This window comes from Quercus lobata, chromosome 9 (assembly GCF_001633185.2).
Source record: "Quercus lobata isolate SW786 chromosome 9, ValleyOak3.0 Primary Assembly, whole genome shotgun sequence".
Classification (NCBI taxonomy): domain Eukaryota; kingdom Viridiplantae; phylum Streptophyta; class Magnoliopsida; order Fagales; family Fagaceae; genus Quercus; species Quercus lobata.
The window spans coordinates 46,854,888-46,875,705 of NC_044912.1; the positions used below are offsets into that span (position 1 = coordinate 46,854,888).

At 31.6% G+C, this 20,818-nt stretch overlaps 2 protein-coding genes across 9 annotated transcripts in view; one reads left to right on the forward strand and one right to left on the reverse strand.

Annotated features, from left to right (window-relative positions):
- The window catches only part of LOC115960343, a 46,751-nt gene extending 30,191 nt beyond the window's left edge, over positions 1-16,560 (reverse strand). The window contains exons 1-3 of one of the 4 annotated variants that reach the window (XR_004085162.1): positions 15,823-16,560; positions 14,395-14,757; positions 13,638-13,970 (exon numbers count right to left, since the gene is read on the reverse strand). Coding sequence is in view for 2 of the 4 variants with exons in the window: in XM_031079194.1 (XP_030935054.1) it covers positions 14,695-14,757; positions 15,823-16,326 (567 nt within the window). In the remaining 2 variants the exon portion in view is untranslated. Of the gene's footprint in view, positions 1-13,637; positions 13,971-14,230; positions 14,758-15,822 lie in introns of those variants that run through there. The other 3 variants (XR_004085163.1, XM_031079194.1, XM_031079193.1) reach the window with 3 other exon arrangements.
- Positions 646-6,578, forward strand: LOC115960338 (G-type lectin S-receptor-like serine/threonine-protein kinase RKS1). 5 transcript variants are annotated; one of them, XM_031079179.1, is made up of 7 exons: positions 646-1,956; positions 3,159-3,287; positions 4,662-4,861; positions 5,067-5,277; positions 5,432-5,669; positions 5,910-6,060; positions 6,138-6,578. In XM_031079179.1, exons 1-7 carry the CDS (start codon positions 681-683, stop codon positions 6,438-6,440), a joined length of 2,508 nt encoding a protein of 835 aa, XP_030935039.1. In that variant the 5' UTR covers positions 646-680; the 3' UTR covers positions 6,441-6,578. The 5 variants fall into 5 exon arrangements, with proteins under 5 accessions (XP_030935039.1, XP_030935040.1, XP_030935042.1 ...); XM_031079183.1 differs by lacking the exon at positions 646-1,956 and adding an exon at positions 2,093-2,185; XM_031079180.1 differs by lacking the exon at positions 3,159-3,287.
- Positions 16,561-20,818: the final 4,258 nt, after the last annotated feature.

The window sequence follows — 20,818 nt, forward strand, 5'->3', positions numbered from 1 at the left end:
AGTTGAATTTAATTTTTAATGGGCTCAAATTGTTATTTAAGGTGTTCAAGTTTTTTTAGGGTGGTTGAGTTTTTTTTTCTAGAGCGGTCAATAACTTATATTAATTTAAAATTCAATTATTTTAAGGTATTTTAAAAACAAATTTTCAAGTCAGGATGGTCACATTTAGCTCCTCTCCTGACCGTTCGGCTATTAGCAATAAACAACCACTATTTAAAGAACCCAATAATTATCACAGTGTATTCTTGGCGTAATAGTCACTCTATAAGTATAAGTGTTTACAAGTGTAAAAAGCAAGAATCAAAGTTCAAATTTTCAAAAGAAAACTTTACGCATATACTACTTAGATTAAGATAAAGTAAAACTTAAATCTGATATAAAAATAAATAAATAAATAAACCTAGTCAATGAACATCCAGTTCTAGGGTCAAAAATTACTTACGTACTTAAATTGAAGTTGCCAAAGAAGACCAGAGTTTTCGTAAAGCATCTTTCACATGTGAGTTGGTTTTCAAGGTAAACGTGTGGGTCCTTCTCCTTCAAATGTGAATGTGGACAACAACTTGCATACATTGAATAACTCATTTAACTTTATTTATAAAAGAAGAAGATCTGATTTTATTTTAATATATGGCTATCAAGCCAGTCCGCCACAAGTACTGTTCTCTTCATTAGAAAAAATGATGAATCCTGCTAAAGGGAATACATCATTGCTTCTTCTCTCCCTTCTTCTTGTTTGCCCAATCTGCACTTCCCTTGACACCATAACACCAAACCAATCCCTCAAGGACGGTGATGGTCAACTTCTACTCTCAAACCAGAAAACCTTTGCACTTGGGTTTTTCAGTCCCGGCAGTTCCAGTCACCGCTACGTTGGAATTTGGTATAACCAAATCACCGAAAAAACCGTTGTGTGGGTTGCAAACAGAGACGCTCCTCTCAATGATACCTCCGGAGTCCTCTCCATCAACGGTAAGGGAAACCTTGTACTCCACACCCAAAACCAAACCACTCCTATTTGGTCCACCAATGTTTCTTTTTCTGTCTCATCCACAAATAATTCTATGGCTAAGCTCTTAGATATAGGAAATCTTGTGTTGGTTCAACAAGACAGCCAACGTTTTACATGGCAAAGTTTTGATTATCCCACCAATACTATGCTTCCGTTTATGAAACTTGGGCTAGACCGGCGGACCGGGTTGAACCGGTTCCTAACATCTTGGAAGTCCAAAGATGATCCGGGAACTGGCAACTACACATATCAAATGGTTCCAACTGGGTACCCTCAGTTATGCTTATACATGGGTCGGACTCTATTATGGCGTGGTGGATCTTGGACTGGCCCAAGATGGAACGGTATACCCGAAATGACATCAAATTTATTCAATGTTAGCTTTGTGAATAATCAAGATGAAACCACCATTATGTACAGTACATTTTCAGATTTAGCTGACCCCAAAGTTTTTCCTAAAGCGATGGTCGATGAATCAGGAATTATGCAACGGTCCTCATGGCAGGAGACTAGATGGGTCGAATATTGGTCTGTCCCACAAGCGTTATGTGATAAGTATATGACTTGCGGCCCAAATAGTTATTGTGACCCATACAATGAGGTCATTTTTGAGTGCAAATGCTTTCCTGGATTTGAACCCAAGTCATCTCATGAATGCGTGAGGGAAAAGCAAGGAGTGTCCATGTGCAACAATGGAGAAGGGTTCGTGAAGTTGGCACATATGAAGGTGCCAGATACTTCAATAGTACATGTGGACATGAGTTTGAGTACGAAAGAGTGTGAGCAAAAGTGTTTGAGGAATTGTTCTTGTATAGCTTACGCAAGTGCAAATGAGAGTGAGGGAGGGATTGGTTGCTTGACATGGCAAGGGGACTTGGTGGACGCAAGTACATATCCTGATCTAGGACAAGATTTATACATACGTGTGGATGCAGTTGTATTAGGTACTCTTTCATCTTTTATCTTTAAAATTTTAGAAAAACATTTTATGAAAATACACAATGACTACTCTCATCCCATTTGGTGGCTAGTTCACCGGTCCGATAAGCTAGTCAAATGATGTCAGTACTTTGGTGGTTGAAGCCACCGCTTCGAGGAGCGGTGCCAACATTTTGGTGGCGAAGCCATCACTCCGGCAACAAATGCTAGCAGTACTAAAGTAGCATGTCAGAGGTTCGATAACCAAAGCCACCATTCCAATGACCAAAGACACTGCTCTTGGGTTGCCTAATCTTGGTTGTTTGCTTGAAAAAATTTATTTGCCATACTAAACACCTAAAACTCGTACTTGTTTTACTTCAAAACAAATAGAGTGTTAGTGGAGATTCATGTCTATTGTATTTTTTAGTCCAAAGTTTATACAGAATACTAATCCAACGTATAATTTTCCCTATGGTATTTACTTTAAAATATTGAAAAATGATTTTCTCCATTTAAAATAGATCCATTTCAAATTATATAGTACAAATCTAAACAAGTATTACGTTCCATATGGGAAAGAATTTATATATGGTTTTGTTAAATTATCTCAAAATATCAAAATTTTCACAATGTCTACCTTATCTATTTCATAATAATTCAAAACTCATATAATGTGTGGAGAAGTAAAAATTATTTAAGAGTCGATACACCTAATAACACAATATTTCTACAATTATATTCATCACTCGTAATTGATCCTCCTACTCTGTAATACTTGTTTTATTTAACTTTTTCTTTTATTGTTACAATAATGGGGAGAGAAGATTTGAATTATGATTCTACTTGTATTAATAAGAAACACTCTTGTTGTTTGACATTGTTGTTAGTTTTGCAATTTTTGTTTTTTGTTTCTTCTATAACATATTTCCGGCCTCAAAAAAAGAGAATCACATATGGGACTTGACATTGTTGTGAGAACATGTTTGATTTTTTTTTTTTTTTTTTTTGTTTTGTTCTTTTGATACGTTGGACCCCAAAAAGAGAATTACAATTTCTCCTTTTTAAAAAAAAAAATAATAAAATCACATGTTCTCCTAAAACCCATTGTTTCATCCCTACTCTCATTTTCCTATAAAATTGCATCAATAATAACTATTTATGTTCAATCAACTTCTCAAATTTATGATGTCATTTTTTTTTTTTTTTTTTTTTTTTTTTTGCTCAGCTCAATATGCTAAGAAAAATGGTCTTACTCAGAAAAAGAGGGTGCTAGTAATTCTGGGAGTTTCTGTTGCTGTAATGTTTCTTCTTGTTGTCCCAGTTGTGTATTGTTTTGTAATGAAGAAGAAGAAAGGTAAGGAAGTTCAAAGCAATTTTTTTTTAAACCTATTTCTATATTTCTAAGGCTAGTGAACAAATGCTCCCAAGATTACTCCAACACTATGTTTCAAGTTTTATAAAAGAATAGGCAAAATTCATAGATCATGAAAAAATTGAACAAAATGGGACAGAACTTGATTTATTTTTCAAGTGTAGAAGTTGATAAAAGAAAAATGAAAAAGAACTTGATATATTTTGTTATTATACTCATAATCATTTCTTTGGACCCAAAGATGGTATACTGAAGCAGCCAAAGAAAATTTTCAAATGCTTCTTACACAAAAGTCAAATTCATAAGAAAGAACACTCGAAGACAACATGGTCACAAATTCCATTTGACTTCTACAAAAAACATACATGAGCACCATTGTACCCCATTTTACAAGCCTTTCTTGGGAGGGCAACCTGTCCTTCACTGCTAGCCTAAATACGAAGGACTTGTTGGGAAAAGCTGCTTTAGACCATACCAATTTCTACCATTCATTGAGACATTCATGTTTCTTATTTAATTCTACTCTGAATTGCAATCCGTCCAGTATTAGGAATGCTTAGAAGCAGCTGCTTTAAATCATACCACTTTCCACCATTTAGCTATCTTGTTTCTTATTTCACTTCAGGTTGAAATCCATGTGACTTTTCCATATTTAGATGAAATCCAGTACATTGAGTTGTCTTAAGGTTTGTTTAGAATGTGCTTATTTTGCTGAAATTAAAAACTTTTTGTTGAAAGTACTATAAATAAACGTAAAAATTAGTTGTAATAATACAGTGAGACCCATAAATAGTACCAAAAAGTGTAGTGAGACCCATGAATAGTAGCAAAAATAAACTGAATAGTAAAATAAATTGACAAAAATAATTTTTGCCAAACGGACACTTAGCTAATTTTAATTAAAGAAAATAAGCATGTAGAGTAGTATCTTTTGATCTAATAGGTTTCCAAGCCTACTGTATTTCTTTTAGAATATTGGATACTTTTGTAAACTCAGAATTGCAATATCATACACCACCTTTTGGACAAAGTTGGGGATCAAAACACCTTCAAGGTGTCAATTATCATGCCACATGGATAATTTTTTCACCCTTTCAACTAAAAGCTTGATGAATGGCCCAACCAATTCCCTGACATTTTAAGATTTTCTCCAACGCCATCAGCAGGCCTGAGGAACTTTCATCTCCCATAAGCACTTACCTCTTAGAAAAGTGCATTATTTTTCCTCTTATTTTCCACTCTTTCATTCTTTTATTTTAGTGTGTTTCTTAGTTCTATTAAACTAGGTTTTTGTGTGAGAATTCCTAATTGGACAAATATGGTTACTAGCATTATTAACTACTTGTTTTATGACAGAGAATAGGCATAGCACATATTCATTTAGTGCTGACTCCACTTTACCATACTTCGAAGACTCTCCAAGTAGAAGGGACATTGATGGAACTAGAAGAAATTCAAATTTGCCATTGTTTGATCTAAGAACCATTATTGCAGCTACAGATAACTTCTCTATTGTAAACAAGCTTGGCCAAGGTGGTTTTGGCCCAGTTTATAAGGTAGTCTCATTGAATAAGTCTCATAATTTGCATAATCTCATTTCAAGTGTGTTTATGCATCAAAAATTCCATCATGAATGTTTACGGGTACTCTTTGAGTATGAATTTTTGGTGTGCAATTGGGCTTCCCCAAATAATTCGCCAAGTTGAGTTTCTTTTAACAATTGTGCATTATGTCAAAATGATATTTGGACTTTAATTGCAGGGTTTCCTACAAAATGGAATGGAAATAGCAGTAAAAAGATTATCAAAATGCTCTGGACAAGGAATAGAACAATTCAAAACAGAAGTTGCACTAATTGCTAAACTCCAACATAGAAACCTTGTGAGAATTTTAGGTTGTTGCATTCACAAAGAAGAGAAGATGTTGATCTATGAGTACTTGCCAAATAAAAGCTTGGACTCTTTCATTTTTGGTATGTCTTCTTTTTCACATTAACCTCACTCATCATCACTAGAAAACGATCTTCTCATTACAAACATATTAGTTCCAAGTAGCAAGATTTTATACCTAAGTAAAAAAGCACAAATGCAATGCAATCTAATCCAAGTTCTCATTTCTTCATTTAGATGAAACAAAAAGGTCATGTTTAGATTGGGGAAAGCGATTTGAGATTATTTGCGGAATTGCTCGAGGGATCTTATATCTTCATCAAGATTCAAGATTAAGAATTATCCATAGAGATTTAAAGGCCAGTAATGTTCTACTTGACAATGCATTGAATCCAAAAATTGCCGATTTTGGTATGGCTAGAATTGTTGGAGGGGACCAAATTGAAGCTAATACAAATTGCGTTGTTGGAACATAGTAAGTATGCTAGAAAACAAAGATATACTTTTTTAACCGATTACTTGACTGCCTTTTTTACATCTAAGGAGAGTACAAACTACAGGCCTTTGTAAGAAAAAAATATTAAGGATATCTTTGCAATTCGTTTTCATATTGTATTACTTCAAATTTTACATGAATGTTAGTGCCTAAGGCCTTTTTTCTTTTTATCATTTAATGTTAGGGTTCAATATCTTCATTTTCATTGTGTTATGACAGTGGTTATATGTCACCTGAGTATGCAATGCAAGGACTATTTTCAATAAAATCTGATATATATAGCTTTGGGGTATTGCTACTGGAAATCGTTACTGGTAAAAAGAACAGTACTTACCATCATGATGGCCCTTCCTCAAATTTGATTGGACATGTAAGTACATGTGCAAACAATGACTACAAAATTAAGCCTATATTGTTGAGCCTAATATGATTAATATCTTGTTTCAGGTTTGGGACCTATGGAGAGAAGACAATTCCATGAAAATAGTTGACCCGTTACTAGATGAGACATACCCTGCTAATGAAGTTTCAAGATGCATTCAAATTGGACTTTTGTGCGTGCAAGAACATGCAACAGATCGGCCAACCATGTCAACTGTTGTTTTCATGTTGGGTAATGACACTCAGCTTCCTTCTCCAAAACGACCTGCATTTATTTTGACGGGTACTTACAATAGTACAAACAGATCAAATAGTGCAGTAATTAATTCAATAAATGAAATAACACTTTCTAAAATTGATGGTCGTTAGAAACCCAAACTATTTGTAGCAAGTTTACTAATATTCCATTGCAACATAGGATTGAGTTACTCTAAGTCTACTCTACATTACAATTTTTTTTTTGGTATGAACAATTGAACATAATGTATGCACTATAAAATTATTACAAAAAAGAAGATAATATATAATATTGCACAAACTGTTATTGTCCAAAACTTGTGATGAAATCACTACCATCTCCTTTAGCTTTTTCTTTCAAGTGGTTTCTAAAATCAATATACAAAAAGTTAACTGTGTATATAAGTTCTTTGGAGATAACTTCATTGGTTTTTAGAACAAAATGTCCAAAGTTTCGAAGATCTTTTCTTTTGGTGTGAAATTTACTAAGTTTAACCTTCAATATTTAAAAGAGGAATGCCAAATGCATAATACTGGAATTTAATTTGGATTTCAGGGTGTTTTACTCAAAACGGAACCATTGTATTTATGAATTGTGCAAAGCCTATTGATATGCTTGGGTATGGCTAATATTTTTAACTTAAAAGAACACTTCAACCAAGAAAATATTACTAAATTAGTTAGAACAATAGTTTATAACTTTGATGGCAGATCCTCTTGAATAGCAAGGAGATGCGTGAACAAATGGGTGACAAAAAGCTGTATTGATTTCCTCATTTTTGCTTAAATTTGGTCCAATTCTACTACTTTGTGGTCACTTATATTTGTGAAGGTGCCTTATTGAGAGTGTGTATTCTCTCCTTGAAGTTCACTTGAAAAAAAAAAAAAAAAATCATACTAGTTTTCACAACATCTGCTTTATATGGAACAAATTAATGTTATATAGCAGGATAGAAGTAATGAATATAGTTGTAGAAAATCTTATTATGTTGAACATCTACAAATTTTAAATAATTTCAATTTGTCAACCTGCTGCTTATAGGTTTGCTATTTTATATTCTTTTTTTTTTTTTTGGTGAAATGGGAATAGGTTTGTAAAAAATTGTAGAAAAAGAGAAGATATCCATTGAGAGAATTTTAATATACAATTTCTTAGCAACATGCATAAAATCTGGATGTTCTAGATGTGCTAAACATCCTAATTCAAATCTTCATTTAGTTAAAAGGTAGAACTAAATATTATACATCTCGATGAAAATACGGTGTATTGATGACCTTTCTTAAGACCTCTACTATGATGATTTTACTTTGTCTTCAAACAAGAAGTGATTCATTGATGCCAATTTATTTATTTTTATTTATCAATGTGAATTACACACAATGTCGGGTAATACAAAAAAGGGCAAAACTTAGATACAATACCTTATATACAATTCGTTAGGTTCCCCACTTATATTTTAGCCACCTGTCATAATTAAAAACTTCAACAAACGGCATTAAAAACCTGTCTTTCTGTTTCTTTTTTGTTCTTTATTTTATCTTTCCTAGTTGTCAATAAATATCAACCTTTTATCTCTCCAACTTTCTCAATCTAGAACTGAAAAGAACCAATTTGGCTTCAGTAAAGTCAAACAAAGAATACGTAAGGCTAGGGGTAAGAAGAAGAAGGTAAGGAATGAAAATTGCCACCATAAAAACCTACCACCGCAGATGTGGTCCCACAACCAGGACTTCACTCTAAACCCCAAGCCATCGGTGCAAGCTCTTCTCTGGTGGCCAAGACTAAAGCCCAAAGGCTACTAAAACCAAAAAAACAAAGAACAAAGCATGAAAACCATGGAAATCAGTTTTCATTTTGATGGGTTTAGATTGCATTTATTTCTTATTGGTTTTGATTTTGGAGATTTGGATTTCCAAGGAGGTCATGGGAGAGAGAGAAAAGAACTAGCTTTTTTTTTTTAATGGCTTTTGAGGATGATGATGATGATGATGATACAGATATAGGATATAATATTAATAAAATTTTGAAATAATAACATTTTTTTGTGAAGATATGGATCAAGATCTCTCAAGCCATTCTTAGCAAAAGAAAAATCTAGCATTCTCTATTGTCCAACTTGAAGTTTGAGAGATGCAAAGACGAAGGGATGTTTTATTGCAGGTGAGACGGAAAAAACTAATAATATTAACAGAAAGAGAAAAGATTTAACGCCGTTTATTGAAGTTTTTAACTATGATGGATGGCTAAAATATAGGTGGAGAACCTAAGGAACAGTATGTAAGGTATTGTATCTAAGTTTTGCCCCAAAAAGAATGCAAGTAACCCAAATACAATTCCTTTTTCTTTTTTTTCCTTTTTTTTTTCTTTTTTTTTTTTTGGACAAGAACCCAAAAATGTAGCCTGCTTTCCAAGCCCTTCACTGAGAATGGGCTTAGATACCAAAAATGGGTTTTTAAAAGGTGCTACCATATCATACACGTAATCATGTACAACAATATTTCACAATACGCAACTAGATGTTAGGATTTTACATTTTATGGTGCAAAACATATCTTTACAGATGTTTGGATTTTACACTTTAAAATTTTAGAATTTGAATTTTACCCCTAACGTCATTTGCTGTTTTGATTAGCAACCCTCCATTAAGTTTTTTCTAATGTGTCCATTAGCACGTAAACTTATGATGTGTATCTATTGATTCATTCAAATCATGACACATGGATTTCACTGTTCCATGTCGTATGAATAGCCAAAATAAAAACAAACTTTAATTATTAAAATAAATTCTTTAAAATTCAAAATTGCATAAACTAAATAAAATAAACTAAAATAATACAATTTTTTTCTTAGATTTGTACCTAAAATAAAGGAAAGAAACCAATTCTTGTTTCTCAGATCAAGGATTGATCTGGACCTTAAAAATACAATCCTTTATTTATGAGTCACCTTTAGCCAACTTAAAAATAAAGAATCCTTAATATTAAACATATTTGTTGGATCTAGACCTCAAATTTCACAACCCGTGTTCCTGAGTTTGTAGATTTTGAGTTATGCTAGGTGCCCCTACTTGTCACCACTCTTCACCACCGTGTACATATTAGTTTTTTGTTTTTAATTTTTAATGTAATGAAAATAAATATTTTTTATTTTAATAATTAAAGTTTTGTTTTGCTATTTATATGTCGTGGAATAGTGAAACCCATGTGTCGCAATATGATTTGTTCGATCAACACACACCATAAGTTTACATGTCATTTAACGAACACATCATCAAAAATTAACAGAAGGGCTGCTAATCAAAATGGCATATAATGTTAGGGTGTAAAATTCAAATTTTGAAACATAGGCAATGTAAAATAAAGTTAATGATGGCAATGACAAATTGACAATGGCAAAGTATGTGGTGAGTTGATGTCTAGTAAAACCCACTTCTACAACCCACTACATGATAGTTGAAAGGACTATCAAGTATTGATATGTACTCATATGAACGTTTTAATGAATCATATGACTTGTTTAAATAATACACATGAATTATAATTCTTAATGTATTAGATTGGAGGAGATTTCTTCAAATTGGTTTGGAGTAAAATTTTGTATTTTTCATAATCTCTTACAAATCACTTTATTTAAATTGTCAATCAATTTTGACAAATTTCTTATTAATCATTGTCATTGACTCATCAAAAACTATTATTTGTTGGTTGATTTAGTTCAACGAGGTAGCTGTTAGTTAGTGTAATCCGTGACTTGAATAGCCCTTAAGATTTTTCAAAGCTCACTCATCTCAAGATTACTTATAATGTTCGAGCTCAGACTAGTTAAAAATTCAAGTAAGGTCATCTTACTTCATTAGTCAAGCACAAGCTTTTTTGTTCATGTAAAATTTAAAAGAAGAAGAATGTATTGCATCTTAAGAGCATACAATTGAAAACTAATAATTTCACATAAATATAAGGTTGTAAATGAGCCAAATTGAGTTGTATGCCTACAAATTAGGTAGGGTTTTTTTTTTTTTTTTTTTTTTTTTGGTTTTTCCATGCCAAGTCCATAACAAACTTTAAACTAGTCTAGGCTCAACTTAATTATTCTCAACCTTGTTCATAAACAAAATAATTTGCCTAATTCAACTCGTTTACTAGACAAACCTCAAAATTATAGTCATACTTACCTTGTTTATAAACAAACAAACAAAAATAAGTTTATTATATATTAAGCTAAGTTTGATTTGTTAATAAACGACTTCATTCAGTTTTACAATCCTATAAACTCCATCAAAATTTCAAATGGGTACAGTATAGTATATACAAACTTTGTTGCTTTTTTTGTGTTGTGGTAGGAAGATTTCAAGGTTTTTTTCTTTTTCTGATAACTTGACATGATTATTCATGTGGGCATCACATGTTACTAACTTTTTAGGTTCAATCATCCGAAAAAATGGACAGTTTGTTGATCCTCATTTTGAACTTGCATGATTGCAGAGACTCGTTTGATTGATCATTTAAGTTCACTGCCAAGTTTAGGAATAAGGTCAAATTTTTATCTGGTATGCCTGTTTTTCCTTTCCTGGGTTATTGGTCTGGTTTTTCTTTTTTCTTTTTTTTTTTGTTTTATATATAAAGAACTTCATTATTGTTAATCACTCCATTAAATTTGTTTTTATGTGTTTTGTAAAGAACTTCATTATCTAAATTCTTAATTAGAACTCTTCATAATACCAACACTAAGCGGCTCTTTTTCTTCTTCTCATTTCATTTCAATAAAATTGTAAAAATTCTCTTAAACTATAGCATAACTCGCACTATGATTTTACAATTTTTCGTAGTTAAATTAGAAGAACTTCTCTGAAAGTATGATTTAGAGAAACGTAAGGTATGAACCCCTTTTTTTTTCTTTTCTTCTTTTTTTCTTTTTCTTTTTTTTTTTTTTTTTTTTTTTTTTTTTTTTTTGGTGTGGATATATAGGTATGAAATTTCCTTTCATAATTCACACTCAGCCCCTGAAACAATTTTTAGTTTTCTTTATTTCTTTATAATTTTCTTTGTAATCTAACAACAAAGTAAGGTATCAAATTTTGGATGAGTTTAGTTTGGCAGAAGAATACACACATACACACTTGTTTCCCGGTTCCAAAAATATTCAAGATCCCTATGAGGGAAAAAAAAATTGCATAGACAAAAATAAAGATATCAAATTGCTACCAAGAGAGAGCGAGAGGATAAAGGCCCAACAAAAATTACTTGTTTTTCATCCTCTATTGAATCTTGATTAGAGTTAAAGGTGATGGTTTGGGAATTGGGATTCCACTAAAATGGCCTTTCTATTTTGTTTGTTTTTCCTTTGTTTTCAAATTTCAATGAAATATTTTTATTCAGCCATGAATAAATAAAATTTTCCCAATCTGATAAGTCTATCCACCACAATCATGAGGATCGAAATTTCAATAATTTATGCAAAGATGGAGTCATGGAACCACAATTTTATCATTGGTGGACCAAAACATGAACCTAAACATTTTTACCATTCAAAAATAACAAAATACACTAAAACTTAAAATTAAATTAAACATGAAAAAAAATAAAGCTAACATCCATTTTGTATTTAAATTAAACATAAAATAACACAAAGTTATTTCAAATTATGAAAATTATGTATAATTGATTTTATACTAAATTTGCAACAATTTCTCCTTTAATATACAAAATCAACAGTTTCTCTTTTACTGAACATAACCTGGTCTGTAAAGCGGATTCAAGAAGGGTCCATGCAATGACCAAATACAATAACAAAGATTGAGAGTATTAGAGTACAGATTACTCTCGATAGTGACCAGTAAAATAAAAATGAATGTGTTTTTAATCTTTTTGGGAGGAAGGGGTCCACTAGAACCACACATGTCTATTCACAAAAAACTAAAGTACAACATGCTTGCTGGTGAAAAGAACATTCCCGGGATCATTACATGTGGGATGTTTTAGGATCAAACAAACCCTGCCAACTATCATTACAGACATACCTAATCTCACATTTTCTTCATTGCTTACAATGACAACATAATTGAATAATTTCATCCCAACAAGCTAGATTTAACACATCAGCTTAGAGACGTGTACAAAACCATACCAGTCATGAACCAGCAGGAGATGAGTCAAGTCAGTTCAAGCCACTTTAATTACAGCATTGAATTCTATCAGGGACAAAGTTTTCCATCAAACCGGGTTGAGAGAATCTCCTCTAACTCATTACGTGATAGTTCATAAGACCATCCGCGTGTATTTAATCACATAATTCATTCAATCATTTAAACATGTCGTGTGTCTATGTATTTAGATTGGTTATCTCATGCTTGAACAAAGCACATACTAAAAATGGAGAGAAAATTGTTTATAGATGCAATAAACAGAGTTCTGAAATCACAGGCAACACAGCCAAACCACTGGTTAAAGGCTTAAAGCAGTCGAACAAGAACAGATATATTTGTTTGATTTACCGATATCATACTACTTATATGGACCATCTTATAGCTAGAAAAAGAATAAGAACTGGGACCTCTAGGATTGGAACTATGTCAATCATGGCAAAGGAATGGTACCTATATCAGAATATGCTATTCAGATAAATTCTTGAAGGGAAGATAATGACATACAACCCAATCTATGAATTTGGGAGTGTTTACTATGGAAGTGGGACAGCTAAACTGCTAAAGAATAAATCTAAGTTCAAATATACAACAGCAACCATTAAACAGAAGGAATTTCTGGGGACTTTGGGCTTGATTTATTGTGACTAAAATGCCTGACGTGACAATCCCTCCACTTTGCACTGGGCAAAGTTGAAAGTTGGGTATGAGCCTATATGGGCAAAGCATGGTTTCCACCTAGCATGTTCTAGCAAAGTTCATCTAGTCTGCATCTGGATTCAACTCAGCTGGGATTGAAGGCCATCTTCCTAGTGCTTAGGTTATCTAGAACTTTTTTTTTTTTTTTTTGAGAGAAAGGTTATCTAGAACTTAATACATAGATTGGGTATAAATACCAATATACCATGACTGGGTATATTATACCACAAAATTTTGACATCAATCTCTTCTCTACTAATGAAAGAAGAAACACAAACTTTCAAGGCAACATAAGCTAGTAATCATGTGAACCTTTTTGAATCCAAAGACAAACGGGGAAAAACAGTTTATGAACAATGACATAATGTAAAATATCCTGCCTTAAGCCCAAAGGGAGGAAAAAAGAAATTGACAAGGCTCAATGATGCATAATGTAAAGTTGAAACATATCATTTTATCCATTTATAGCCAAAGAATAAAGTTCAGAATCTAAGAACACGAAATCAGTAAATTTTAATATTCAAGAAAAAGTGTAACTGTTTTCCACAAGTCTTTTCTTTTAGCTTATTTGCTTATGTACAACTTTTTAACTCCTCAATTTATCTAGGTACAAGTATATTTTAACCAACTTTCAACAAATAAGCAATCAGCAAAGAGCTGCTTCCAAAAGCACATTAAGAACCAAAAAGGAAAAGTCAATATTGTGAGAAAGGAAACAGAGTCCTAAAAAAAACCATTGTAGGCATCTACACTCATAACCATCACTAATCAAACCTTCTTCAAACTCTGTGAAAATGGAAACAGAGTCCTTCAAGATTTACACCTGAGCATAACAATCCAAGTATAAGTCCCTCAACAAAAGTGGTGCACACCAATTAAAAAAGAAAAATAGAGAGAACCAAAGAAGTTTTGATTATCTTACTCCTTTGAACCCTCGATTCCACCCACACCTAAACCCTTACTCAAAATTAATTTCATACAATAGTTTTTAAGCCAAAATGTGAAACAAATGAATAATATCAAGGATATCAAATACAAGCAAAGCAATTGACAAAATTGATAGTAGAAAGAACTGGAGCAAAAACTAATGCAGGAAGCTTTTTATTCATAATTATCTTATATCATTATCATCATGAGTTTCTAATAATTTAAAATTTATAGTAAAAAAAGAAAGAATTAATACAACGCCCATGTTGGCATTCACAGTACAATAAACTTAAACATAAAACTTATTGCTGATTTATCACCTGAATTTGCCTCAACTTGATGGCCTTGTCTCATTTTCTTTTTCTGTTGGAAAAGCATCTGGTGATTATGACATCCACTGCCTTGCTTATTTTCCCTCTCGATCAAATTCACCGACCATCCTCTCATAGACAGGAGCTGGCTAGTTTGTGAACTCTGCACTATCTATATGGAAGAAAAATGGAAACAAGCACACTGGATTGAAGCATAGAACCCCTAATCCAGACTCTCCAATGACATTTACAATGGGAATGGAAGAATTCATGAGCCGCACAACTTATACCACCCTCTCCCCTCACAAGCTACACAACATCCCTCGCAAAATCTTCCTGACCAAGCTCATACCGTAGCTTCCTAGATTGACTCTGCGGTAGAAAACCACATAACTTTCTTATTGCTTCAGAACATACAAGTCCAACAAACTTGAAATGACAGTTGTTTAGTCACATACACATAGAGCCTATAAGCATAACAAAAATTGCAATCACAAAGTTGCTTAACCATTTACCAAAACTCATTCCATTCTAAGATAGTATTCTAGGTATATAGTTCCAATGGTTAAAAACCAGAGGGGGAGGAGGGGACAGGTGAGAATATCACAAGCTTCAATTTGACAATTATCAAGATAACATCCATTATAAGAGCATTATAAATCATACAAACCAAAATCTTAAACTTTCCTAAGTTCCCTGGAAGGCTGCAATATGATTCCAGAAATCCAATGATGTCAAATTGCTTGTGAGGATAGTTTCCAGTTAAGTTAACTCAATTATTAAATTTTTTGTTGTCCAATAAGGAATTTGACAACAAGTGACTTTATGAAGCGGTATTCAAATCCAATCACATCTATTAAAAACACTTGCATGTGATCAAACCAAATGAAATGATTCAATGACCCTTAAATTCTTTATTTAAAAAAAGGCCAAAATTTAATTTAGTCCATTGACTTTCACTTCAATTGTCAAATTACTCCTTAATGTTCAATCTTTGTCAATTTAGTCTCTCATTTTGTCAAAATGAATCAATCTAATCCTTTGATCCTAATTGATTAGCTAACGACACCACTTAAACGTTTGTTTTAATAGAATTCTAACCAAAAACATTAATGAGATGCACCAATCAATAGATATGGTTGTTTGATTACTACTATTATTTAAAAAATATACTAAGAATGTGTTTAAACAACTTCATTTGCTATCACATTTGCACATAAGGATCATATTGACTCATTTTGATAAAGTAAAGAACTAGATTAACAAAAATTAACTTTAAAGACTGATGGATAACAATTGAAGTAAAGCAAAAACAAAATCTTATAATTCTCCAATAACATCATCACATGATCCAAAATCTTAAAAGCTCCCCTAGATAAATTCACTCATCAACCAAACTTAAGATGAATGAAACAGCAAAGAATCCATTCATCAAACCTTAAAAACTTGTCCAACTTCTTGTTGGGTGGGGTTTAGCAGCAGATTAGTAGTTGCCAACTCCATACAATCCGGCGGCGTTTCGAAAAGTGACAATGAGAATTGCTTGAACACAACTCCAACATCAAAGTAAATCAAACCAGAGCTTGGTATATCCACACGAATCCCTTTAACTGGAAACCAAAGAAACAACTCCTGAGCCGAAACACCAGACAACCCAGCAATCTGACCGAAACTTAGAGTCCCAGAAACGTTTCTGTCATAATGCAATTGACTTTCAAACTTAGCATTGCAAGCTTGATCCAAGTACACCTGAAAGTGCCCATTTGTGTCTACATCAAAGTCTGTGATACCCTTTGGTAATAGTCCCATTGGGAGCCCATGAGCCTTAAGGATTTCATATATTGATGGTGAAAATGATTGAGCTTTAGCATTGGAGAGTGGGATGAGAGTGTTTGATAGTAATGAGAGAAATGATAGGAACAGAAATCGGATTGGGACCATTGTAAAAGCTCTCTGTAGGTGTGTTTTTCTGTTAACAAGGCTAGTGCATAGGTATTGATAGGTACTATGTTTTGTAAGAATGAAAAATAGTACAAACTATGTAATGAAAACTGGTGTTTGTTTTTGTTGTTAGTTGCAGAGAATGGAAGTTTTAGAGTACTGGGTTTTAGCAAACTTTGGAGTTTGAAATGAGAGAGAGAGAGAGTCAGAGAGAAGGAGACAGTGAGTGGTGGCAGCCAGGCCAGCTTGAGTCCAGAGAAGATTACGGGAGTAATCAATTATTGGTGGGTGACCAGTGAGTGTGGGACCTTTTGCAAAATGGGTGAGATTGTGACAGGTGATGTCCTGATGTTTCAGTAATTTTCCAATGCATGTATGAGTAATGTTTTTTTTTTTTTTTTTGATAGGATATGAGTAATGTTTTATAGTGTCACAAAATAGTGTGTTTCATTAATTAAGCATATAGTAAATCCTATCATTGGTTTAAAAAATAAATAAATAAATAAATAAGTAAATCCTATCATTTATATGAGATGAAAAAACATTCCTTAGAGTGTATTAAATAACTTTCCCACAATAGAACATTATTTAAGTATACTCTATAGCAATAAATACTATTCATTTAATATGTAAATATGGCATAAAATTATAAATTAATGTGAAAAAAAAAATCAATTATAATATTTAGTTAATGTGTAGTTATTGGAGTGGAGTACCACATCAACACTTTTTTTTTTAAAAAAAAATTGGCATCCCCTTTATATACTTCATAGATATTTTATTTTAATTTTTGGCTTTTGTTAACGATGTCTTTGTGCACCAGTTAAGAAGACAAGCAAAAGATCTCACCTGCATTAGAAAATAAAATGCTTATGAGATATGAACTTTAACTTGAAAGTGGCTTAACTTCCATTCAAGCCAATTAGTTGCATTCAAAAATTATGCCTTAACGGGTGCACGAGAACACTATCCCTTAATTTTATTTTTTATTATAAAAATATGAACAATATTTACAATAAATAGAGAGATCTAAGAGAAAGAATTTAATATTAGGAGTTACCTTGGTTTAGTGTTTAACCTTAATAGGTATGTATCTACAGTGTAGCATAAAGCCTAAAATAGCAATATTTTAACTTATTCAATTTTGTCATGTATGGCATCAATTATTAAGACATTCAATGGCTTCTTCCCCATTTATGAGAGTTCAAAGAATTATTTATAACTGTAATAGTAAAATGTTGTGATCTCACGAACAATATTTGTAAAAGGGTAAAAAAAAAATTGTCTTACTATTTATTATATATGAAAAGAATAAGTTAATCAAGTAATTTTTTATCGAGTTCAGGTTTATTTAATAATAAATTGAACCAAGCTTGAATACATAATATAATTTGATGATGAATTCAAACTCAACTAGTATTAGATATAAAATTAAATGAATAATCCTTAATATATTTAGAGTCCTACTCCTAATTATCATTTATTTGACAATTTCACCAAAATTAGGTCGAGTTCAACATATAATGATCTAAACCCAGTGGGCTTGATCTCAAAGATCCTATGATAAAAAATGTTCAAACTCAATGCATGTTAGCACGTGTTGTACATCCACCTAATTCTCAACTAAAAACGAAAATACATTACAACTTCATTTTCTCCATAGACTACTTAATAATTTTTCGTACCTAGAATTTCTATCCATAAAAAAATATATATATATATAAAAAAATAAAAAAAAAGGATAAAACAGGTCATGGCTTATTGTCATAATTATTAGTGAGCAAAGTATGAATTTCATGTATCCCAATTTCTAGCATCGCACTGACTATCTAATGGTCCATGACCTAAAAGATTACCAGGCAAAGGACCATGTATAGAGAGCCCCTTCCACAAATTAAGGTACATCTCATGCCTATGAGCTGCTATAATTAATTATTGAAGGAACATATATAGAAAATACAATAAGATAAATAAAATACATTTTTTTTTGGTGCCAAAATACATGGTTGGTCTGCCAAGTTTATTGACTAAGTGCTCTTAGTCATTAGAGTTTTCAAATGAGCACTAATCCCTTCGTCAACTTCAGTTAGTTTCTTTGCTTAAATATCCATTTTTACACATTTTTTAAAAAATAATATGTGTGGCTTGTGTGAGCAAATAATTGCTGGTAGCTTGGCTACAAAGCACAAAAAAGAATTTTTGGCATGCGAAGGAATTCATTTTGGACTTAGAGGTGGTATTATTTATGATAATAATAATATGTAATACGAGAAATTATATTTTTACTCATCAATATCAACTAGTAACAACTTACTACTATTTGTTGTAAAATAATATTCCTTACATCATATAAGATTTTCACACTTTTATGGTAGTGAAAAAACAAAATTCGGATTCCTGGGAATCAGTTTAGATGAAAGATGTTTTGGGTACATGAGGAGCATGAGGGTTGTTGGGATTGGGAATGCCAGAAAGGAAAGAAAAGGAAAGGAAATGCGTGTATATCGTGTATTGGTGCTGAATCCTGTCGAGCCAGAGTTGGGATTTGGAAATCCGATTTAAGAGGAAAAACATTTTCTAATAAGAGAAATGATATGTCTATAACATTTTTACAATAAATCATAAGTGGTAAATTGTTACTGGTTATTATCGTTGGAGCAAAAAAGTAATCTTAATATTAGGTTCGAATTTGAACCAATAATAACTGACCACCTATGATTTGTTGTGAAAATATTATAAAAATATTGTGGCCATAACATCTCTCTTCTAATAATCCAAGTTTTGAAAGTAGACAAGTTGGGTGAGAATGAGATTATTGGAGCGTGACAATGATTATGATTTTGTCCTCACATTAATAACACACAATTATTTCAGTGACTAATTGTAAATAACTCTGTCAAGAAAATTCTTTATGAAAATTTATAATAGATCATGACAGAAAAATTCAAATAATGTATTGTCAAGTTGTCCAACCATGTTTTCGTATTGTTTCAATTATATATATCTAATAATAGATCTGGACAGAAAAATCCAAAGAGTGTATTATTTAGTTGGCCAACCATGTTTTTGTATTGTTTAACTACATAGATGAACCAGGAGTATTTCACTTTTAATGAGTCAAATCATGAAAAAAAATTAAAATTCAGAAATAAGAACTATTCAAAGATTTTAAAAAAAAATTTAAATTAATGTATAGAAAATAGAACTAGTGTGTATTTAGTATTAAATTATTAATAAAATATAATTCAAATAAAAGACATAATTTTTTTTTAATAATACATTTCAATATATCAACCATCAAGATGAGACTCAACATTTTTTAAAATGTTTGAAAATCATCTATAGTTGATTTTGTATCCTAAATTCTCCTATCTAAATAAAATTTTGTTGTTATATCCTATATAACAGCCTAACACAATAACACCTAATTCTTAAATCAAATTTAAAAAAAAATTAAAAAATTTGAGAAAATGTAAAGACTAAACAATTTGACATGAAATAGCATTTTCAATTCGACTGTATCAAATCCACTCAAAATCATGTTAATGATTTTCAAAACATAATATGTTTTTTGTTCTCTTAATTATATAAGCATTCAAACATAGTTAATCTCCCTTTTTAAATGTTTAATATTATAAATGACATTAGTAAACTAACCCGGAAAAAAAATTAAAAATTAAAAGAAAGGATATATTTTTCTTTTTTCAACTCCAACGTTTAAGCATTATATATAGTAAAGAAAATAGAGTCACTCATAAGGAACTCCCTTGTCCCAGCTGTATAAGGAATGATAACGTGTCAGATAAGCACAAAAAAAGTCTTTATTATTTACAAACCCTCTAAATATTTTGTTTGTTTACTGAATTAGTAACAAATAAATAAGGATAAGGACAAATTCTAGTATCGTTACACCATATATAGATTTTGATAACGATAAGGACAAATTTTGGCTACAAACTTTACATTTTTAATACACATATCAAGTTTTGTGTTAATCAAATGTTATTTATCATTCGATCTATAAATTTATATATCATGAATAATTTTAAATTTACAAAAACTTGAAATTTAAGTATTTATGACATAACTATGAACCTTTGAGATTCTGTAAATTTTGCAAGAAAATGGAGGATACAAGAAAAAATATAATCTAATTATAAATTTGTCACAGTTCACATCCAATAAAAAATGTTGAGTGAAATTGTAACTCTAGGCTACAATCTAATTTGTTACCAAACTTTATCCTTTTGATAATAAAAAGATGCATACCTCTCTTAGCAACCCAAGTGTATTGCTTTCAAGTGTTAACGTTTTTCTCTTTTTCTTTTAGGATTTTACAAATAATTACTACATCACAAAATAGTTCTCATGACCAATTAAATTGTGATATGTCTTATTTATAAAACTTTAGTAGAACCCTAGAGTGGGCAATTTAGGAATCTAATAATTCTTCATTCTGAGGATTAGTTAACACATTGCAAGCATATTTCAT

What these genes read in the sequence shown, in the direction of transcription:
- LOC115960338 (XM_031079179.1), top strand. Translation starts at nt 681, where the DNA reads ATGATGAATCCTGCTAAAGGGAATACATCATTGCTTCTTCTCTCCCTT. An exon ending in TGTGGATGCAGTTGTATTAG is followed by an intron (nt 1,957 to 3,158) that starts GTACTCTTTCAT and finishes TTTTTTGCTCAG; the next exon opens with CTCAATATGCTAAGAAAAAT. An exon ending in GTTTTGGCCCAGTTTATAAG is followed by an intron (nt 4,862 to 5,066) that starts GTAGTCTCATTG and finishes CTTTAATTGCAG; the next exon opens with GGTTTCCTACAAAATGGAAT.